At 43.8% G+C, this 20,912-nt stretch overlaps 1 protein-coding gene and 1 long non-coding RNA gene across 2 annotated transcripts in view; one reads left to right on the forward strand and one right to left on the reverse strand.

Moving 5' to 3' along the window:
* The window catches only part of LOC307163661 (uncharacterized protein), a 435,973-nt gene that overhangs the window by 376,130 nt on the left and 38,931 nt on the right, over positions 1 to 20,912 (forward strand). Inside the window, exon 20 of the mRNA XM_079879801.1 lies at positions 6,945 to 7,118. Within this exon, the coding sequence (XP_079735927.1) occupies positions 6,945 to 7,118 (174 nt within the window). The remainder of the gene's footprint in view (positions 1 to 6,944; positions 7,119 to 20,912) is intronic.
* The window catches only part of LOC307163795, a 213,455-nt gene that overhangs the window by 154,525 nt on the left and 38,018 nt on the right, over positions 1 to 20,912 (reverse strand). The window lies entirely within an intron of this gene.

The following is a 20,912-nucleotide window of genomic DNA, read 5'->3' on the forward strand; positions in this document are numbered from 1 at the left end:
AAGCTTATTTGAGGTGGCAGATATTTTACAGTAAAAATGTATAATCTATCCAAAACTAATCAACGAAATGTTGTCTTTCATATGTCTGTAACATAGGTCTTTCATTTTTATTATAAGAAATATAAATGTTAATTTGCAGTTTAATACGTTGCTTATACAAATACATTTTATTTCAACATATTTTAGTCGATATTTACTGAGTGTAGCAATACAGTTTGCTAAAACCGAAACATTCATACACAAACAGAAACGCCTGACTGTAACGTTGTTTTTATGAAATATTAGGGCATATAAATGTTAATTTTCAGTTTAAAACGTTGCTTATACAAATAGCCTACATTTTATTTCAACATAGGCTATTTCTGTCGATTTTTACTCAACTCATTATAGCAATACAGTTTGCTAAAACATCATCATTCATTCACACAGAGACGCAATTTAAATTTAAACTGTCTTTTTGCGAGCTGTGATAAACAGCGCGCATCTCTGCGGCTGCCGTTCATTCATTCACAGAAACGCGATTAACTTGAGAAGGAAAAAAAACTTACTACATATTCGGATCCTCTCTCCTGCAATACCCGCACTCTGAGGTAGATTTTCTCGAGCTGATATGGGGGCGTTCACAGGTTTGCTTGGATTGCCTCAGTAGTTTGCGTTTGAATAGCACGCGCTCTCCGTGGGCGGAGTCACATTACCTTTGAATTAGCTCTAATGAGCTCGACTGGGATCGCTCTCTTTTAATACAGATTTCACAAGATGAGAATATTTGTTTTTTATATAAATTACCTCATTTAAAAGCATAGAATTCAAGCTTCATGTCTGTGTATCTGTATGTCTGTTTGACTGAGTATTCGCTGAGTTACAGTTCATTTTCGGACGCGTTTCAGAATGGTTTTCACTGAGAGAGAGAAGGCAGAACTCGCATCACGTTTATTTTTCTTTATTTGGCAAAAAGCACAACACTTTGTTTTTATTGTGAGTATACACAAAAATAATACACATTTAACAGAATCGATTGATGTATGAAACTTGCTTGTAATATCAAAGTCCACAGAGCAAAATTAATTTCTTTTGAACTGAACTGAAAAAAAGCGAGCTGGTATCGCCGGCGATACCGTCGACCCCAGGGGGTTAACTATCACCTTTATGCTGATGATACACAGATTTATATACATACTAGACCGGGTCAGCAAGTGAACGTTGGGCATCTTTCTAACTGTATTGCTGAGATAAAGATTTGGATGTCCAATAATTTTCTGTCTCTAAACGGCTCAAAAACAGAAGTTATGCTCCTTGGATCTCCACATCAACTGCGAAAGGTTGGGCCTCCTACTCTGTCTGTTGATGGCGTTGCACTGGAGTTTAAGACCAAATAAAAAAATCTGGGTGTCATATTTGACACCACACTGTCATTTGAGCCTTTTGTCCAGAATACAGTTAAGACATCATTTTATCACCTCAGAAATATAGCCCGGCTACGTCCTATGTTGTCCTTTTCGGTAGCTGAGAAGTTGATAAACTCTTTTGTCTTTTCGCGCATTGACTACTGCAATGGTCTTCTAGCTGGGGTATCTAAATCATCATTGGATAAATTGCAATATCTTCAAAATTCAGCTGCTAGAGTACTTTCTGGGGTCAGGGCCAGGGACCATATAATCCCGGTCTTGGAGTCCCTGCACTGTCTACCTGTAAGGTACCATATTGATTTTAAAATCCTTATGCTGGCCTATAAATCTCTGCACAATCTGGTACCTCAGTATTTGACTGACTTATTAATCCCCTACACACCACGTTGCAATCTGCGCTCCTCTCAGAGTGGTCTTTTGGTTGTTCCGAAGACACGGCTTCATACGTGGGGTGACCGAGCATTTTCTGTCTATGCTCCTAAGCTCTGGAATTCTCTCCCAGCCGACATCAGGGAAGCAAGTACATTAGTGACTTTTAAATCTCTTCTTAAAACATTTTATTTTAGGATTGCTTTTACATGAACTTGATTGTATGTGTTTATTTGTTTTGTATTTCCATTGTGTTTATTCATTTGCTGTTATGCTTGTCTGTAAAGCGCTTTGAGAAAGCTACTTTTAAAGGCGCTATACAAAATAAATTTTATTATTATTATTATTATTATTATGTAGCCTAGGATAGGCCTTTTGACAGCTTCGGCTGAAGTTGTCCTTGTGGTAATGGTCGTGTAATAACTTCTGTATGACCTGGCAATAACAATTTTTTTAAGTGTGTCTATAATGTGATAGCCTAAACTGATTTTATTTCGGGTGCGGGTCGGGTCGGGTGCGGATTTTAATTAGTGCTGCTGTAGGAAAACGGATTGGATGCGGTTTTAAGCACTGCGGGTACAGGCGGGTGCGGTTTTACAAAATCGGCCCGTGTAGGTCTCTGCAGGTGGAGCCCCGAAAGTAACGACTGGCAGTGCACGAGACGGTAGCTCCACGGTTTTCGATGCGCAGGAGGAGTGTTGGGCCAGAGTAGATGAACTCGGCAGGGAAACCAACATTGTAACCCTCAGATCACCAATGCTATAAGCTGAAGTAACCCTCATCTGATGGCTACCAGATGAGGAACTAGATCGGGGAATAGACAAAGGGACTCGATATGCCCTGAGGTAATCGAGTCTCGATCGCAGCACCGTGATGGTCATGTTCCCGCAGTGAGAACATTACCCATCCACAAAAACACATCCTCTTGCTTTTTTTGGTTAATGGGGTGTTACATCCACCACCGCTACCCTCAACCGCAAACTAAGCCTCTGTGTCCTGTAATACAATTTAAGAATTCTTATCTCTGTTCTTTTTTTCTATTCTATTAAAGTCAAAGCCACAGGGAGAAATCAAACTGGCTGGAGTCCAGCTGTGTGTCCATGAAGAGTGACGCGTCTATGGAAGAGCAAGTGAAATTTGAGGGAAGAGTCACATCAACTGATCTGAGGTACAACATTTCATAGATAGATAGATGGATAGATAGATTGTTCTTTATGTGGGGTTTATTTACTTGTAAAATCAACTATTGGGTCATTCTATGTCAAATCAATCAAAGATGTTTTACTTTGTTAATGTTTTTCAGAAGAAAGACAAAGATAGCCATGAAAGTAAAAAAACTGTATAAAATACCATGAACAAATATTTACTGCAGTAATGCACTATTAATAAAGGAGGGCAGTCAAAATTACAGTTTTCAATTATTGTTTTTATATGAATGAAAAAAGGATTCCTGTTTAAATTAAATTTACTCCTGGAGCCACAATGAGATCCAAATTTCTCTGGAATTGAACCACACAGGCCCTTAAAACTTACGATACTGTTGTTATACAATTGTTTTGAATATAAATCTAAAAGGATATTAAGATATCTTTAATACTTCTTGAGGTACAGGCATGCACAGGTTGAGAAAAAATAAAAATGAAAGGTCGTTCATTTTTTAACTGCCACCATTGGCATAAAATGACAAAGATTCCTTCTTTATTTATGACTTTCTTTAACCAGACAAATAACTCGAAATTAACATGTTTGTCCTCTGGTTGGGGGGACACAGAATGACACTATATGATTTCCTCCCTCTGTTTTCTCTACTCAATTGTGTTGTCTCTGTTCAGTCCATATTTGTTCATAAATAGTGAACAATCTATGGAAATTTAGGGGAAGACATATGTTGTCTTATCTAAGGTACAACATTTCTGTCATAAATTGAAGAAGTAAAAGTGATAATAAAATATCTTTATGTTGTAATCTAATAATTTACTCTTTTAGTCAAGATTCTCAACTGGTCCAAAGCACATTTAAATCAAACCTGCTGAAGAAGTTTCAGTGTCTGTATGAAGGAACAGCAAAGCAGGGAAACCTAACACTCCTGAATGAAATCTACACAGAGCTCTACATCACAGAGAGTGAAAGTGGAGGGATCAATAAAGAGCATGAGGTGAGACAGATTGAGACACAATCCAGGAGAGCAGAAACAGAGGACACACCGATCAAATGCAATGACATCTTTAGACCTTTACCTGGACAAGACAAACCCATCAGAACTGTGCTGACAAAGGGAGTCGCTGGCATTGGAAAAACAGTCTCTGTTCAGAAGTTCATTGTGGACTGGGCTGAAGGGAAAGAGAATCAGGATGTCCAGCTCATATTTCCACTTGCTTTCAGAGAAATCAACTTGATGAAGGACAAAACACTCAGTCTTTCAGATCTTCTTCATGTATTTTTCCCTAAAACAACAGAAATAGAAATATCCAGTGATGAATATAAAGTGTTGTTCATCTTTGATGGTCTAGATGAGTGTCGTCTGTCTCTGAATTTTAAGAGCAAAGTGAAACTGTGTAATATATCTGAATCAGCCTCAGTGGACGAGCTGCTGATGAACCTCATTGAGGGGAATCTGCTTCCCTCTGCTCTCATCTGGATCACCTCCAGACCAGCAGCAGCGGATCTCGTCCCCTCTGAGTGTGTCCATCGAGTGACAGAGGTACGAGGCTTCAATGAGCCTCAGAAGGAGGAATACTTCAGGAAGAGAATCAGTGATCAGAGTCTGGCCAATATAATCATCACACACCTGAAGTCTTCAAGGAGCCTCCACATCATGTGCCACATCCCAGTGTTCTGCTGGATCTCAGCCACTGTTCTAGAAAAGATGTTGAGTGAATCAGAGAGAGGAGAGATTCCCAAGACTCTCACTCAAATGTACACACACTTCCTGATCATTCAGACCAACATCAAACATGAGAAGGACTATGAGAAGAGAGTGAAAGATGAAGAAGACATGATTCTCAAACTGGGGAAACTGGCTTTCCAGCAGCTTGTGAAAGGAAACCTGATCTTCTATGAGGAAGACCTGAGAGAGTGTGGCATTGATGTGACAGAAGCGTCAGTGTACTCAGGATTGTGCACTCAGATCTTCAGAGAGGAGTTGGGCTTGTATCAGGGGAAAGTCTTCTGCTTTGTTCATCTGAGTATCCAAGAACATATAGCAGCTCTATATGCACACATTTACTTTACAAATGAGAACATAAATGTGTTTGGCTATATAACTAAACAAAATTCCTTCTCTAATTTTTTTAACTGGAAGAAATATCATTCATTATCTGAGCTGCATCAGAAAGCTGTGGATGAGGCTTTACAGAGTAAGAATGGACATCTGGACCTTTTCCTGTGTTTCCTTCTGGGTCTCTCATTGGAGTCCAATCAGACTCTCTTACGAGAACTACTGACACAGACTGGAAGATGCTCCTACAACAAAGAGGAAACAGTTCAGTACATCAGACAGAAGATCAGGGATAATCGCTCTCCAGAGAGATCCATCAATCTGTTCCACTGTCTGAATGAACTGGGTGATGATTCTCTGATGCAGGAGATCCAAGATTTTCTGAAATCTGGAAAAATAAGAGGAATCAAACTCTCCTCTTCACAGTGGTCAGCTCTGGTTTATGTGTTGCTGACATCAGAGCAGAAGATGGATGTTTTTGATCTAAAACAGTTTATTGGAGCACAAAATACAGCAGACGGAGTTCTTCAGAAGCTGCTGCCTGTGGTTAAAGAATCCAGATCAGTTCAGTAAGTCACACTGACAACAATCATTACACTGATAAACATGATCACATTTATGAGTTTAACATGTGCTTCCGTACCTAAGGAATACTGTAAAATGAGAAATTCATATATATCATATAATTTATATCAGTGTTTCCTGAACTGAGAGACTGAAGAGTGTCATTGTTCTCTACAGGTTGAGTGATTGTGGTGTTACAGATGAAGGTTGTGCTGCTCTGACTTCAGCTCTGATATCAAACCCCTCACACCTGAGAAAACTGAGTCTGTCATTAAATAAAGTAGGAGATTCTGGAGTCAAGCAGCTTTCTGATCTACTGAAGGATCCTCACTGTAAACTTGAAATACTCAGGTAAGTTTGCATAAAATGTCTCATATGGTAAATAATGATTGTCATACAAACAATCTACTGTGAAATTACTGATTGGACTGTTGCTTTTATTTTCATTAGATTCTTTCTAATGTGTCTGACATCATTTTAAAATATTAATGATAGTATAAACATGACTGGATGATGCAAAATATGTGAAACTGTGTTCATATACATATATGTTGATGGTTTTTGGGTACTTACATAATTAATATTCGGTTACACTGTATTTTAAGGTGCCATTGTTACAGTGTAATTATATATTGAAGTACTGAGTAATATTAAGCAACTACATGTACTTACTATAGGGTTAGGGTAGGATTAGGATTTGGTTGAGGGTTAGTTGCATGTATTTATATACAATTTGCTGTTATTACTATTGTAGGTACATGTAACATATGTAACAAGGACACTGTTAAATAAAGTGTTCTCGAATATTCTTGCATTGTCTGATAGTGAAGATCCTGCTTATCTGAGCTGTAGATCCTGAACTGAGAGACTGAAGAGTGTCATTGTTCTCTACAGGTTGAGTTATTGTGGTGTTACAGATGAGGGTTGTGCTGCTCTGACTTCAGCTCTGAGATCAAACCCCTCACACCTGAGAAAACTAGATCTGTCATGGAATAAAGTAAGAGATCCTGGAGTCAAGCAGCTTTCTGATCTACTGCAGGATCCTCACTGTAAACTGGAGATACTCAAGTAAGATTTTATAAAAGTCTCAACGTCATCTTTTTTTCTCCTGTGGTGAATAATGAATGATGTACAAAAATAAAATATAGAAAAAAGTTTACCATCAAGTAACTGAAAAGGATGTTTAATCTTCAGTGGATTATTTCCATAGCTTCTGAGGTAATTTTACTTTTGATAGTTTTTACAAGTCAAAAACATAATTGGATGATCAGAAGAGGTGATAACTGCTTTCATAAACAAATATGTTCAGGAGAAATTAATATAAATCATATCATTTATATCAGTGTTTCCTGAACTGAGAGACTGAAGAGCATCATTGTTCTCTACAGGTTGAGTTATTGTGGTGTTACAGATGAAGGTTGTGCTGATCTGACTTCAGCTCTGAGATCAAACCCCTCACACCTGAGAGAACTGGATCTGTCATTGAATAAAGTAGGAGATTCAGGAGTCAAGCAGCTTTCTGATCTACTGCAGGATCCTCACTGTAAACTGGAAATTCTCGGGTTAGATTTTATAAAAGTCTCAACGTCGTCTGTTTTTCTCCTGTGGTGAATAATGAATGATATACAAAAATAATATATACAAAAAGTTTACCTTCAAGTAACTGAAAAGGATGTTTAATCTTCATTAGATTCTTTCCAAAGCTTCTGAGGTCATTTTACTTTCGATAATTTTTACAAGTCAAAAACATGATTGGATGATGTGAAGAGGTGACAACTGCTTTCATATACAAATATGTTCAGGAGAAATTCATATATATCATATTGTAACTGTTGTCTTTCTGTTCAGCTTTGCTAGTCACATATCTTTTGTTTTCCCGCCACACACCATTTTGTATCGCTTGAGTTATATTTGTAAACACTTTGTATTGGAGCCTTCTGCCTTCCTTGTCTTCTTCTGCCTGCACACACCCTGACAGAAGAACGGACCCATTAAAAATGAACGTGGATATCTCAAAACGGTCGCTCGCTGGAAGATTATGTGGAGGTTTACCTCAACCTTTATCAGGACGCGAGCTGGGATGAGGAATCTCTCAAACAACAGTTCTGGAGTGGGATGGACGATCTACTCGCCCAGATGCTACTGTTGGGAGATGTTCACCTCTCTTTTGTCGAGTTCATCGACCACACCTTGTGGGTATGTGGACCCTCCCTCACTGTGAGAGTTGTCGAGAGCCCAGAGTCTCATCCTGCTGTAACCACCTGTCTAGAGCCTCCTGTTTCCGCCCCCATCCACAGTCCTGAAGAAGTGGACTGGATTGACTTTGTTTCAGAGCCCTCTTCACAGCTGGTCCCGTCCAGCCCAGGGCCTTCACCGCTGGTCCCGTCCAGCCCAGAACCTTCACCGCTGGTCCCGTCCAGCCCAGACCCTTCACCGCTGGTCCCGTCTAGCCCAGAGAGCCTTCACCGCTGGTGCCGTCCAGCCCAGAGCGCTCACCACTGGTCCCGTCCAACTCAGAGCTCACGCATCATGTCATGCCCGCCGAGCCAGAGACTGTTCATGTCATGCCCACCGAGCCCGAGCTGCACGTCAGTCCTGCCAAGCCTGAGCTTCACGTCAATCCTGCCGAGCTCGAATCTTCTGTCCCCGAGTCTGTCTCCAAATTCCCACCCAGCCTCCCTCTCCCACCTCCTCCCATCTACCACCTCTCAACCCTTCCACCACTGCCTGTCAGCCCCTCTGCTCCTCTCTCCATCTTCTGGGAGGTGGAGTCATCGTGGGTCTGCCAGCCTACAGCTCCAGCCTGGTCGGTGGATCCCCGGTCTCTGCCTCCGACCTCCGTGACCAGAACTCCGCCTCAGCCGAACAGTCCATTGACGTCCCCTTGGCTCTTACCTCCTTCAGCTCCACCGTGGCCCATCAGTGCACCAGTTCTGCCAGGCTCCCTCGCCCCCCCGGATCCAACTTGGTCGCTCGTCCACCTTCCCTCACCTCTGGACTGCACTCCTCTGGTTTCGCCTTGTCCCTTCGTCCCCCCGGCTCAGTTGGACTCCTCACTCCCTTCAGTTCCTCCTTGGTCCTCACTCCCTCTGTCTTCACCGCGCCCTTCTATGTCCCCGCCATGTCCCGCTGGATCTTCGGCGTCGTCTGGGCTCATTGGCTCTCCGGCTCCACCCGGGTCTCCCCTCCCACCTGCTCCACCCCCGTCAGTAGGCCCCCTGGAGTCGTCATCCCTACCTCCACCATGGCTCCTCCCTCCGTCTGCTCTGCCCTGGCCACCTGCTCTGCCCTGGTCCCTCTCTCCCTCTCCATGGCGCAAGGACGCGCCTACCGGAAGGGGGGAGTACTGTAACTGTTGTGTTTCTGTTCAGCCTTGTTAGTCACATGTCTTTTGTTTTCCCGCCACTCATTCGATGCCATATCTACCATCATTAGTTCATTATCATCACCTGTGTCTTGTCAATCATTTTCATCTGTCACCTGGTTTGTGTTCATCAGTGTCTGTATCTAGTTCCCTCTGTTCAGTCAGTCTTGGTCCATTCTCGTCTATGTAACGTCGTTACCAGTGTGTGTATCCTGCCATTTTGTATCACTTGAGTTATATTTGTAAGTAAACACTTTGTATTGGAGCCTTCCTCTTCTTCTTCTGCCTGCACACACCCTGACACATATCATTTATATCAGTGTTTCCTGAACTGAGAGACTGAAGAGTGTCATTGTTCTCTACAGGTTGTATGATTGTGGTGTTACAGATAAAGGTTGTGCTGCTCTGACTTCAGCTCTGAGATCAAACCCCTCACACCTGAGAGAACTGTACCTGTCTAGAAATAAAGTAGGAGATTCTGGAGTTGATCAGCTTTCTGATCTACTGCAGGATCCTCACTGTAAACTGGAGGTACTCTGGTAAGTTTGTATAAAATGTCTCATATGATAAATATTATCATACAAAAAAAATCTCTTGTGAAATTACTAATGGGACTATTGCCTTTATTTTCATTAGATTATTTCCAATGTGTCTGATATCATTTTACAATATTAATGATAGTATAAACACTGAATGATGTAAAGATGTGACAACCGTGTTCATATAAAGATTTGTGATATGATTTTTGGGTACTTGCATAAAAAAATTAATATTCTGTTACACTTTATATTAAGATGTCATTGTTAAAGTGTAATCATATATTTAAGCACTGAGTAATATTAAGCAACTACATGTACTTACTATAGGGTTAGGGTAGGATTAGGATTTTGTTGAGGGTTAGTTGCATGTAATTATGCATAATATACTGTTATTACTATGGTAGGTACATGAAACATGTAAATAGGACACCGTTAAATAAACTGTTTTCGAATATTCTTGAAATTTTTATCAGATGGAAAATAACCCGCGCAAGCAGTTTGTAGAAGTGGGTCTGAACCTTAGACTGGACCTGTTAATGATACCGTATGATCATTATCATCTGATTGTGAAGTTCCTGCTTATCTGAGCTGTAGATCCTGAACTGAGAGACTGAAGAGTGTTATTGTTCTCTACAGGTTGATGGATTGTGGTGTTACAGATGAAGGTTGTGCTGCTCTGGCTTCAGCTCTGAGATCAAACCCCTCACACCTGAGAGAACTGGGTCTGTCTAAAAATAACCTAAGAGACTCAGGAGTGAATCTGCTCTCTGATCTGGAGGAGGATCCACATTATAAACTGGTGACGCTTCTGTGAGTAGTGATGATTAAAACTGTTCATATTTTAATTGGAAGTTAATTTAGTTTCTTCATTTACTTTCCTTGTGATGGTGAATTACAAACTATTAACATGTTTAATACAATACAATACAATTTTATTTATATAGCACATTTAAAAACAACTGGTGTTGACCAAAGTGCTTTACAAAAGCCAAGAAAAAAACAATGAGATAGAAAACGCATAAAACATTAAAGCAAAAAATAAATAAAAGAATAGAATATAATAATATAAAATATTCTATAAGAATATAGAATATAAAGAGAAATAATTTTAATAAGAATTTGATTCATATTTTTTTATAATAGTTTATAGCAACAATTAAATATCAAGTTTCTTTTAATTTCAAACAATTCAATATTTTGCTTTTATCATTGTCTTTTTATCTGTAAATGACGTACTTTTAGAGAATGACAATTGCAATATTAGAAAATGGCAAATATTTATCACTAGTTTCTTTATCCTAAATAAAACTGAGCCAATGACATAGAAAGAGGACAGTCATACAGGATTATAGATAAGGGTCAAGGGTCATCATTCATGGTGATTTAGGTGCCAAATCAAAATCTGAATGTTTAAAAATAATCAAGCTTTAACAATCATGTCTCACAGTATTATATTATAATCTCTCACTTATTCATCTAAGTAGTTTCTTTTAGTTGTTCTAAAGTGGATAATGCAATAATGTCACACACATTTGACTGTCTGTGTTTTACTTACAGGTTTTAGATGTTAGTCTGACCTTCTCTGGATCAGCTGATGGTGAATAAAGAGCCACTACAGACCAGAGTATGTGAGCAGAGTGGAGTGGGAGCGGAGCGAGGAGTGGAGTGATTTTGAATGGTGTGCGAAGTGGATTTTTTAAAAGTCGGAGCATCGTGTTTTTCATTCGCTCCGAGAGCGCTCCACTACCGCTCCATCACGAGTACAATTCATGCAAACAGCCCATTATAGAACTGCATTTTTAGGAAGAATTCACACATTAAACACATTTATCTAGCATGATACAGATGGATCACTCAAATCAGAAAAAAATTTGAAGGTTACGATGACCCCGATGGACATGAGTGGCATGAGTTCTCAAGCCTACTGAATATGAACGGGTGAAAGCACATTTCTAACAGGTAACACTTATTCACACACGCAATCGCTCTCTCACTAACGCATTGCATTCAGACAAATGTAATCTTAAAGTGCTGTCTGTATTTGATTTTGAATGAGCAGAAATCTGTAAGTAATGTAGCGGCCTGTAGATAAAATAACTGATGAAAACTTAGTTATTTTCTTCTTTCCAGACAAAATGTGCACTGCAAAAAGCAGCAATGATATTTAACTTTTAATGCTGATAACCTATAAACCATAATTGAAATAAACCACATTGAAACTATTCTCCTAGTAGTGTTTTTTTTTTTTTTCATTTAATATGCCTATATATTATGAGCAGAACTTTTGCAAGATCATTACAAGTGCACAGCCATGTGAGTGATTCCTTCAGAGTGAACATGGTGAATCTGACTGCAGTAGATGTGAAAGATATGAATAAAAGTTATGTTAATTCTGCCAGAGCACATACCTGTATTTACTTCCTGTTTTCGGTGGAAGTCCACAGTAGTCGATTGTCGAGTTCACGTGCCTGATCATAGGTAACTAAGCACGCACGTGAACTGGACAATTGACAACTGTGGACTTCGACCGAAAACAGGAAGAAAAAAAGGTTTAAAACTTGCCCCATTTAAGTCAACAGGGTGCAAATTTAAAAAAAAGAATAACATGGTGTAGGCAACACCGATTTTTGTTGTTGTTCTCTGTATTGACAGCACTCCAAATTTACAAAACAATGTTAAAACTGACCGGAGTTCTCCTTTAAGATGTTGCTTACATCTACCTTGTAAATATATTTTTTGCTATTTTATTAAACAGTTGTCACATGTAAATCAACAACAATTACAATTGTAACAATATTTCAAGTGTAATCTTTCTTTTTAAAAAGTATACATTTTATCATACGTATTTCAAAGTTAAGGATTCATTAGTTTGAATATTGGAACAAACACTATAATAACATCTTAGTTGATAATTCAATATACCTACTTTATTTTTGACAAAACATCACAGTAATTGGTGAACAAAAGCTTATTTGATGTGACAGTAGTCTATTTTACAGTAAAAAATGTATAATCTATCCAAAACTAATCAACGTAATCTTGTCTAAAAATTCATATCTCACCTGTAACATATCGTTTGTGTGATATTAGCATATAAGTGTTAATTTGCAGATTAATACATTGCTTATACAGCACAGATGCAAGCCGTTCTGTATTAAACAACAGCGCGCATCTGTGCAGTTCATTCATTCACACACAGACACACGATTCATATTTAAACAGTCTTTTTGCGGTTTACAGACACTATTGCATATCGCGATTAGAACAAAGCACTTAAGAATAAAGTTACTATTCACAATCCTCAGATCCCTTGCTCCTCGAAATGAATCTAAACCAGCACTTCTGAGGTAAATTTCCCAGGATAATTATTACACTAGTATTATTCCTCACAGCGTAGCAAGACGACGTAGAGTACATGAATCGGACTAAACTTGATGAGTTTTATCCATCTGATGTGGGCGTTGACACATTTGCATGGATCGCCTCAGATCATTTGCTATGGAGCGAATTATCTGGCAAAAGAAAACCTCAAAAAGGTTCATTATAGATCAAATAGGACAGAAACACACCCGTTCACCGGTCATTTTCCTCAGCTGTAGGCAAAGGCAAGTTTCAAATCAGTGCTTCTCCCTGGAGACTAGCGCTAAATTAATCCCCTAGTTTAGCGCCATCTACTGTTTTAGAAGAGGAAGTTGTTCAACTGCATTTGTGAGAAAATCTGCCTGGACACATTTGTGAGAAAATCGAGCTGAAAGATCTCATAAAAAGCCAAGTGTCACACAATCATAACAGACAGATAGGCATTTGTATGCATTAGATTTGGTATTTGTTCAAAGGTTACATGCAATTTGTAGGATGGTTTGTATTTATTTGTTAAGTATTATCTTGGCTCATTTATTTATATTTGTAAAACGATACTTGGTTACTCACGTAACCTCGGTTCTCTCTAGAGATGGAACAAGTATTGCGTAAGCTTGCTTACGCTGCGGGAAAGGTGGTCTTTTCTCGAGATACTGAAGCCAAAAATTATCCTTAATTTCATATTTTGTCAACGCAGTGCAGCTGCGGGCAGCTGAGCTAGAGCGGCATACTGCGCACTCATTGGCTGCCGCGCGGCAACTGCTTAAGCCTACCAGTGAGCCTGGCGTGACGTCACGCCCAATGAGGGCGCACACGCCCAATGAGGGCGCACGCGCCCAATGAGGGCGCACGCGCCCTCGCGCGTCACAGCCCGCCAGAATGGGCGCCGTCAGAGCGTATATAAGGAAGGCTCGTAGGCTATATTCTCTGTTTTCTGTCGAATGAAGCGACACGAGCTATAGGCTTTAAGCATGGCAGGGAACGCAATACTCGTTCCCTCTCTAGAGAGAACCGAGGTTACGTGAGTAACCAAGTATCGTTCTCTTACGAGAGGTTCTCTCGTATTGCGTAAGCTTGCTTACGCTGCGGGAACCCCTTGTCCACGCCGTGCGCACCTAACGATCACATATGACTTTTTATGAAAGCATAGAGGTGAAATGACAGGTGGCCAGCGGTGCGGGCCAACACATGTTCATAAGCACACCTAGGGAACACAAGAACGGCACGGCCGGTCTATGCATACTGATACCCTGAGCGTGCAGCTCAACAGACAAGCTAATCGATAATACAGCCTGCGCACATGAGCAGGACATGAACACGACTAGACTGACAGAAGTTTAGCCTGCAGGGCGGGAACTTCCAGGTTATAAAACCTAACAAATGTAGAGGGGGACGCCCAGCCCGCCGCCATACAAATGTCATGAATGGAAATCCCGCAGGACCATGCCCACGATGAGGCCATGCCTCTGGTGGAATGAGCCCGTAGGCCCAACGGACATTGCAGATCTTTTGACGCATATGCTTCAATAGCATCCATTATCCATCTGGATAGCGTCTGTTTCGAGGCAGCGCGACCCTTAGCGCGCCCTCCAAACGAGACGAAAAGCTGCTCTGAGAGCCTGAAGGCTGCAGAGCGCATGACATAACACCTTAACACCCTGACCGGGCAAAGGCGGTTAACACCCTCCTCGCTGCCGGATGACGGCAGGGCCGATAGAGTAATGACTTGAGCCCTAAAGGGAGTACCTAACACTTTGGGGACATAACCGTGCTTCGGTTTGAGAATGGCTACCGAGTCGTTAGGTCCAAATTCGAGGCACGACGCGCTGACGGACAGCGCATGCAAATCACCCACTCGTTTGACTGAAGCCAGAGCTAGCAGAAAAACGGTTTAAAGCGTCAAGTATTTCAACTCCACAGAGTCCAAAGGCTCGAAGGGATGCACTTTTAGGGACTCTAGGACCAGAGACAGGTCCCAAATAGGGACTGACGGGGGCCGAGGAGGGTTCATCCTCCTGGCCCCGCGCAGAAAGCGGGTAATGAGTTCGTTCCTGCCCAGCGAGCGGCCGCGCGCCGAATCGGCGAACGCTGCTATGGCCGTGACGTAAACCTTGAGCGTGGAGGGGGACCTGCCCGCGTCCAACATCTCTTGGAGAAAGTTTAATACCTGTGGGACTCCACAGGACTGAGCATTAGAACCCTTTTCCACACACCATTTGCTAAACACCGACCATTTAGACGCATAGAGCCGCCTCGTCGAGGGGGCTCTGGACTGCGTGATCGTGTTAATTACCCCTTCTGGCAGATCAACGAATATCCGTTGATTTCCCACGCATGCAGAGACCAGTGCTCTGGATGGGGATGCAGAATCGATCCTCGGGCTTGAGAGAGAAGATCTCTCCTCACCGGAATCGGCCATGGGGCTGTGTCCGCCAGTCTCATTAGCTCGGGGAACCACGGTTGGTTTTCCCAGCGCGGAGCTATGAGGAGCACTGCGCAGTCCGCCTCCCTGATCCTCGCTAGCACTTGAGGCAACATTGAGATCGGGGGGAACGCATACAGCGGAACGCTGGGCCAGGTCTGGGCCAGCGCGTCCTCGTGTTTTGAGAAAAACCTCTGGCACTGAGCGTTCTCGCTCGCGGCGAAGAGGTCGATCTCCGCTTCGCCGAAACGACGCCAAAGCGTTTGGACCGTCTGGCGGTGTAGAGACCATTCCCCTGGGGGAACGTTGTCCCTGGACAGTCTGTCCGGGCCGTCGTTCAGACGACCAGGTACATGAGCTGCCCTTAGGGAGCGCAGCGGGCCCTGGGCCCAGGATAGGAGGCGCTCTGTGAGAGCGCGCAGGGTTCTGGATCTGATTCCGCCCTGGCGGTTCACGTAAGACACCACTGACATGTTGTCCGAGCGAACTAGCACATGGTGTCCCCGTAGAAGCGGTAGAAAGTGCTTCAGCGCTTTCTCGACCGCCGGCATCTCTAGACAGTTTATGTGAAGGCTTTTCTCCGTATTCGACCATGGGCCGCAAATCGGACTGCCCTCGTGAGTCGCTCCCCAACCCATGTTGGACGCGTCTGTCGAGACCACTTTGCGGTGTGCGATGACCCCCATCGTCACTCCCCGCTGATACCATTCGGCCGCCAGCCAGGGCTGCAGGGCTGAGACACAGCGCTGAGTCACTCTGACTGGTACACGGCCCGAAATCCATGTTTGCGGGGCACTTCCGAGTTTAGCCAGCATTGAAGCGGGCTTATTCGAAGTAAACCCAGCTGCAGGACCGCTGCGGCTGACGCCATATGGCCCAAAAGCCTCTGAAATGTCTTTCAGATCGAGAGAGATGAACCAGTCCCCCGGACGAATCTGCGCGAGGATTTGACTGGTCGTGAGCATTTTGAACGGTCGTTTCACGAGCGCTTTGTTCAAATATCTCAGATCTAATATAGGTCTGAGCGCTCCGCCCTTCTTGGGTATGAGGAAATAACGGCTGTATAAGCCTGCCTCGGTAACCGGAGGGTGAACTCGTTCTATCGCCCCTTTGTGCAGCAAATTCGCTATTTCTGCGTGAAGTAAATGAGCTGCATCCGCCTTCACTTGAGTCTCAACCCGGGCGCGAAAGCGCGGGGGGGCGGCGAGCGAATTGAAGCGAATAGCCCCTTATCACTGTGTTTAGTACCCACTTCGACACTCCCGGAATAGCTTTCCATGCATTCGCACTCATAGCTAGGGGTCGAATCGCCTCCGGGCCCCGCCGGCCGCACAGCGCGGGACAGGGAGCCTGTGGCGGTATGTGCGCTAGTCGCGCAGTGGCAGTGAGAGGAGACGGGGGCTCGCTGATAGCGGCAGCCGGCTGAGTGACGCTGTGAGAGAGCGTTGTGTGTGACGGCTCGCGGCGCGGAAGCGGGGCGGGCTCGTGAGTGTTTACATGAGAGTGTGCGTGCTGTGTAGCGGGCACAGGGCTCTTTATTAACACACAGCCGGTGGCAGATTGCTCTGGACCCCAAATGTGTGAGACAGAGCGAGCACTGTGTAGGTGTGAGCACTGGGGCGTGGGCACGTGACCTACAACTAACACTCGAGCGGCCGTAGCGCGCTTTATGTGAGTGCACTCTGTGGGGTACACAGGGGAGATTGTGCTTGTGTGTAGCAATGAACACTGGGACGTGGGCATGTTTACTACACTCATAACACTGACTTCGTGAGCCGAATGACCAGATTTTACACTCTTTATTTGATTTATCTGGGTCGCCGTAAAAACGGCGTTTGTGTGCAGGCGAGCGAGTTTAGAAACTGGCTCGTTGGCTGCGGTGGACACTACTGCAGTAGCCTTTATCAAGGGGACTGGCAGAGGGATACAAGTTAGCTTTGACGGTGGTCCGGCCGCGGCGGGACTCAACCGTCTTTTCCTCTCGACGAGTGCTAGGAGGACTTCGCAGGCTCGGGTTTCAGCGAAACTCTAGGCCGGGGACCCCGTGGGGGTAGCGGCCTGTGCTGGCTGGTGGAGCGGGACCTAGGTCGGCCGCGCTGGCGCTGCTGCGAAGCTGGAGGTCGAGACGGTCGCTGCGTGGAGCTGCGTGTAGGAGGCTGAGTGTTAGAGCGGCCTGCAGCGGAGCTCGAGCGGCGGGGCAGAAAGAGGTTCATGGCCTCTGACGCTTTCTGTACTTCAGAGAAGCGGTCCACGAGGCCACTCACCGCAGGGCCGAAGAGACCGGTGGGTGAGAGCGGGGCGTTGAGAAACACGGACCGCTCTTGTTCCCCCATGTCGGCTAGCGTTAGCCAGAGGTGGCGCTCTATGACGGTCAGCGAAGCCATGGAACGTCCGATAGCTTGGGCCGCTGTCTTCGTCGTGCGAAGGGAGAGGTCCGTCGCACTGCGCAGGTCGGTCAAGGCAGACTTATCCAGTTCTCCCTCGTCGAGCTGGCGGAGGAGGTCGGCTTGGAGAACTTGAAGGACCGCCATTGTGTGCAGGGCTGAGGCGGCTTGCCCAGCGGCGGAGAAAGCGCGGCTGACAAACGCCGAAGTAGTCCTGCAGGCCTTAGACGGGAGGGCAGTCTTTGAGCGCCATCTCGCAGATGGGGGGCAAAGATGCGCTGCAACCGCCTGTTCGACCGGTGGCAGAGGCGGAGCGGAGAGAACCGGACCATCCCTCGCTGTCCGACGCCATTAACGAGCACGTGTCCAGTAGCGCATTGTCATCCGCTTCATCCCCTGAGGCGACGGCATCGAGGGCGAGAGCCGTCGGCTGCGCGTCGGGGAGCGGGGGCGGAGAAGGAGAGAGCGAGGCTCGCGGGAGAGGCTCCGGCGAGGCCCTGGCTCGAGTCTCGGGCTCCGGTGGTCGTTGAGAGCGGCGTTTCTTCTTTCGCGGCCCAACGACGGTTGGAGCAGGCTCTGTGAAAAGGGCGAGTCGAGCCCACAGGGTCGACATCGGCAGCTCTTCACAGAAGGCGCAGCCGCCCGTGGAAAGCGCGACGGCTGCGTGGTCCTGGCCCAGGCAGAGAGCGCAGATAAGATGGCGGTCTCTGTCGCTGAGCGTAGAGCGGCATGAGCCGCACGTGGTGCGAGGCATTTGCAACAACGCCTCTGCTCTTTTAGATAATGCTGCGGAAGCAAAACACACACACAAAGAGCTTTTGCAATGAAAGGATATCGCCGGATAGCTGAGCTGGCACGGCAGGCTGAAGGCGGTGAAGATTCGTCCGGCTTCCTCAGGCTGTCCTAAGCTGGCTCGTTAGCTGTTCCTTGCAGGACAACGGCGACGGCTTCCTCTCAGAGTCCAGCGATGCGAGTGCTTCGCTGAAAAGACAGAAATCAGAGAATATAGCCTACGAGCCTTCCTTATATACGCTCTGACGCCGCCCATTCTGGCGGGCTGTGACGCGCGAGGGCGCGACATCACGCCAGGCTCACTGGTAGGCTTAAGCAGTTGCCGCGCGGCAGCCAATGAGCGCGCAGTATGCCGCTCTAGCTCAGCTGCCCGCATCTGCACTGCGTTTACAAAATATGAAATTAAGGATAATTTTTGGCTTCAGTAATCCGAGAAAAGACTACCTTTCCCGCAGCGTAAGCAAGCTTACGCAATACGAGAGAACCTCTCGTAAGAGAACACAATACATATTTGTTACTCCACTGCATTTTCACTCAAACTGACCTTTGTACTTGCATATAACTTTCTGTTTGTTTGCAAGTCGAGTTTTCCTTTGCAAAGTAGATCGAATTTGTTTGCAAAATGCTGGATTTGTTTGTTTAATTATGGCACATAATTCGCTCCATAATTTGCATTTGAATAGCGCGCGCACTCCGTGGGCGTGTTCACATTAACACTTAATGAGCTATAATGAGATGAAATGAGAATGACTGACATCTCTCTATTTTCATACAGATTACATAAACTGAGAATATTTGTTTTTTATATAAATTACTTAATTTAAAATAAGAGTATTCAAGCTTCATGCCGGTGTGTCTGTATGCCTGTGGGACTGAGTATTCGCTGAGTTATAGTTCATTTTCGGACTCGTTTCAGAATGGACTTCACTGACAGAGAGAAGGCAGAACTAGCATCATGTTTATTTTTCTTTATTTGGTAAAAAGCACAACACTTTGTTTTTATTGTGAGTAAACACAAAATAATTAGACACTTAACAGGATCGAATGATGTATAACACTCATATATATGATCAAAATCAACAGAGTATTTTGAGTCAGCACGTGAAAGAGCGTCTGCCACAATGTTCTCAGACTCCATCTTGTGACGTATCTCCAGATTAAATCCCTGGACCACCAGAGCCGTCTCATCAGCCTCTGGCTGGAATTACACATACTTATTAAAAACACAAGGGGATTATGATCAGTAAACACTGCGACAGGTTCAGATCTGCCTCCTACATATACTTCTAAATGCTGTAAAGCAGGAAGTAATGCTAGAGCTTCCTTTTCAATAGTGCTATACTGTCTTTGGGCTTTTGAAAACTTCTTAGAGAAGTAACATATTGGGTGGTCAATGCCAAGTTCAGTGTCCTGTATTAACACCGATCCACAGCCTAATGCACTTGCGTCCACTTCAAGCTTGAATGGGCGAGTGAAGTCAGGAGCAGAGAGAACAGGAGCTTTACAAAGAAGATCTTTAGCAGCAGCAAAAGCGTGATCACACTCAGAGTTCAGTTCAACTCTCTAGCCGTACTCAACAGATCAGTTAAAGGGGAAACTATAGTGAAACATTCCTGCAAAAAGTTCTACCCAGTCATTAAGTCATTATTATTAAGTCATTAGTTTAAAGTATGGGTTTTAATTCTACGTCTATCTGTATGATAGGGCCCAATGGGTTTCACTCAGTTTCGTTCCACTGGATAGGGACCAGAGAACCGAGCTTGTAATGCAGATCCTGGGACAGGCAGTAATCTCACACGAGTCGCACACTTGGAAACTCACACTAATACTACGACTATCAAACCACAGGTTCATTTGCTTTTGTTTCACAGACAAATTCACTCTCGCCATCTCACACGCATAATGCAAATGTTCACGTGTCTTGCTCACAGAATATCAATAGAACATTTACAAAATATTCCCAGTGCAAATCCCTGTTATGAGAATCTGATGAAACGTGATAATAAAACATCTCAAAAACAATGTACATCAAAAAATGTTCCTCCAATATTTCTTATATTTCTGCTAGTTCACACTCAGTCATTATCAGTTTTCATAACAAAGGAAGAAGTTAAATATTTGAAATGCTATAAATACCTTTATTGTGGTAAATTAATTAAATTTTTAGTAGTGATATGAAGTAAAATTATATGTCATAGATTATGATGAAAATTGGTCCAGTTTTCATTGTCATAAAATGTTCTAAATCAGGCTGGAATATTTTTCAACACTGAGATTTTAAATTGACGTTTCATTCTCAAGCCCACAAAACACAATCAGTGCTTGTATCTTATTTGTGAATTATATTACTACACTGAATTCAATGATAAATATGACATTTCAATTCTGTCACTGGATACTTGAATAGGTTAGACCAAAGGATGACACTCACAGCCTAACTAATCAAGATTAAACATGATGTTTACTACGTTCAATCTTTTGTTATAATGCATCAG

This window comes from Squalius cephalus (genome assembly GCF_949319135.1).
Source record: "Squalius cephalus genome assembly, chromosome: 8".
Lineage (NCBI taxonomy): Eukaryota > Metazoa > Chordata > Actinopteri > Cypriniformes > Leuciscidae > Squalius > Squalius cephalus.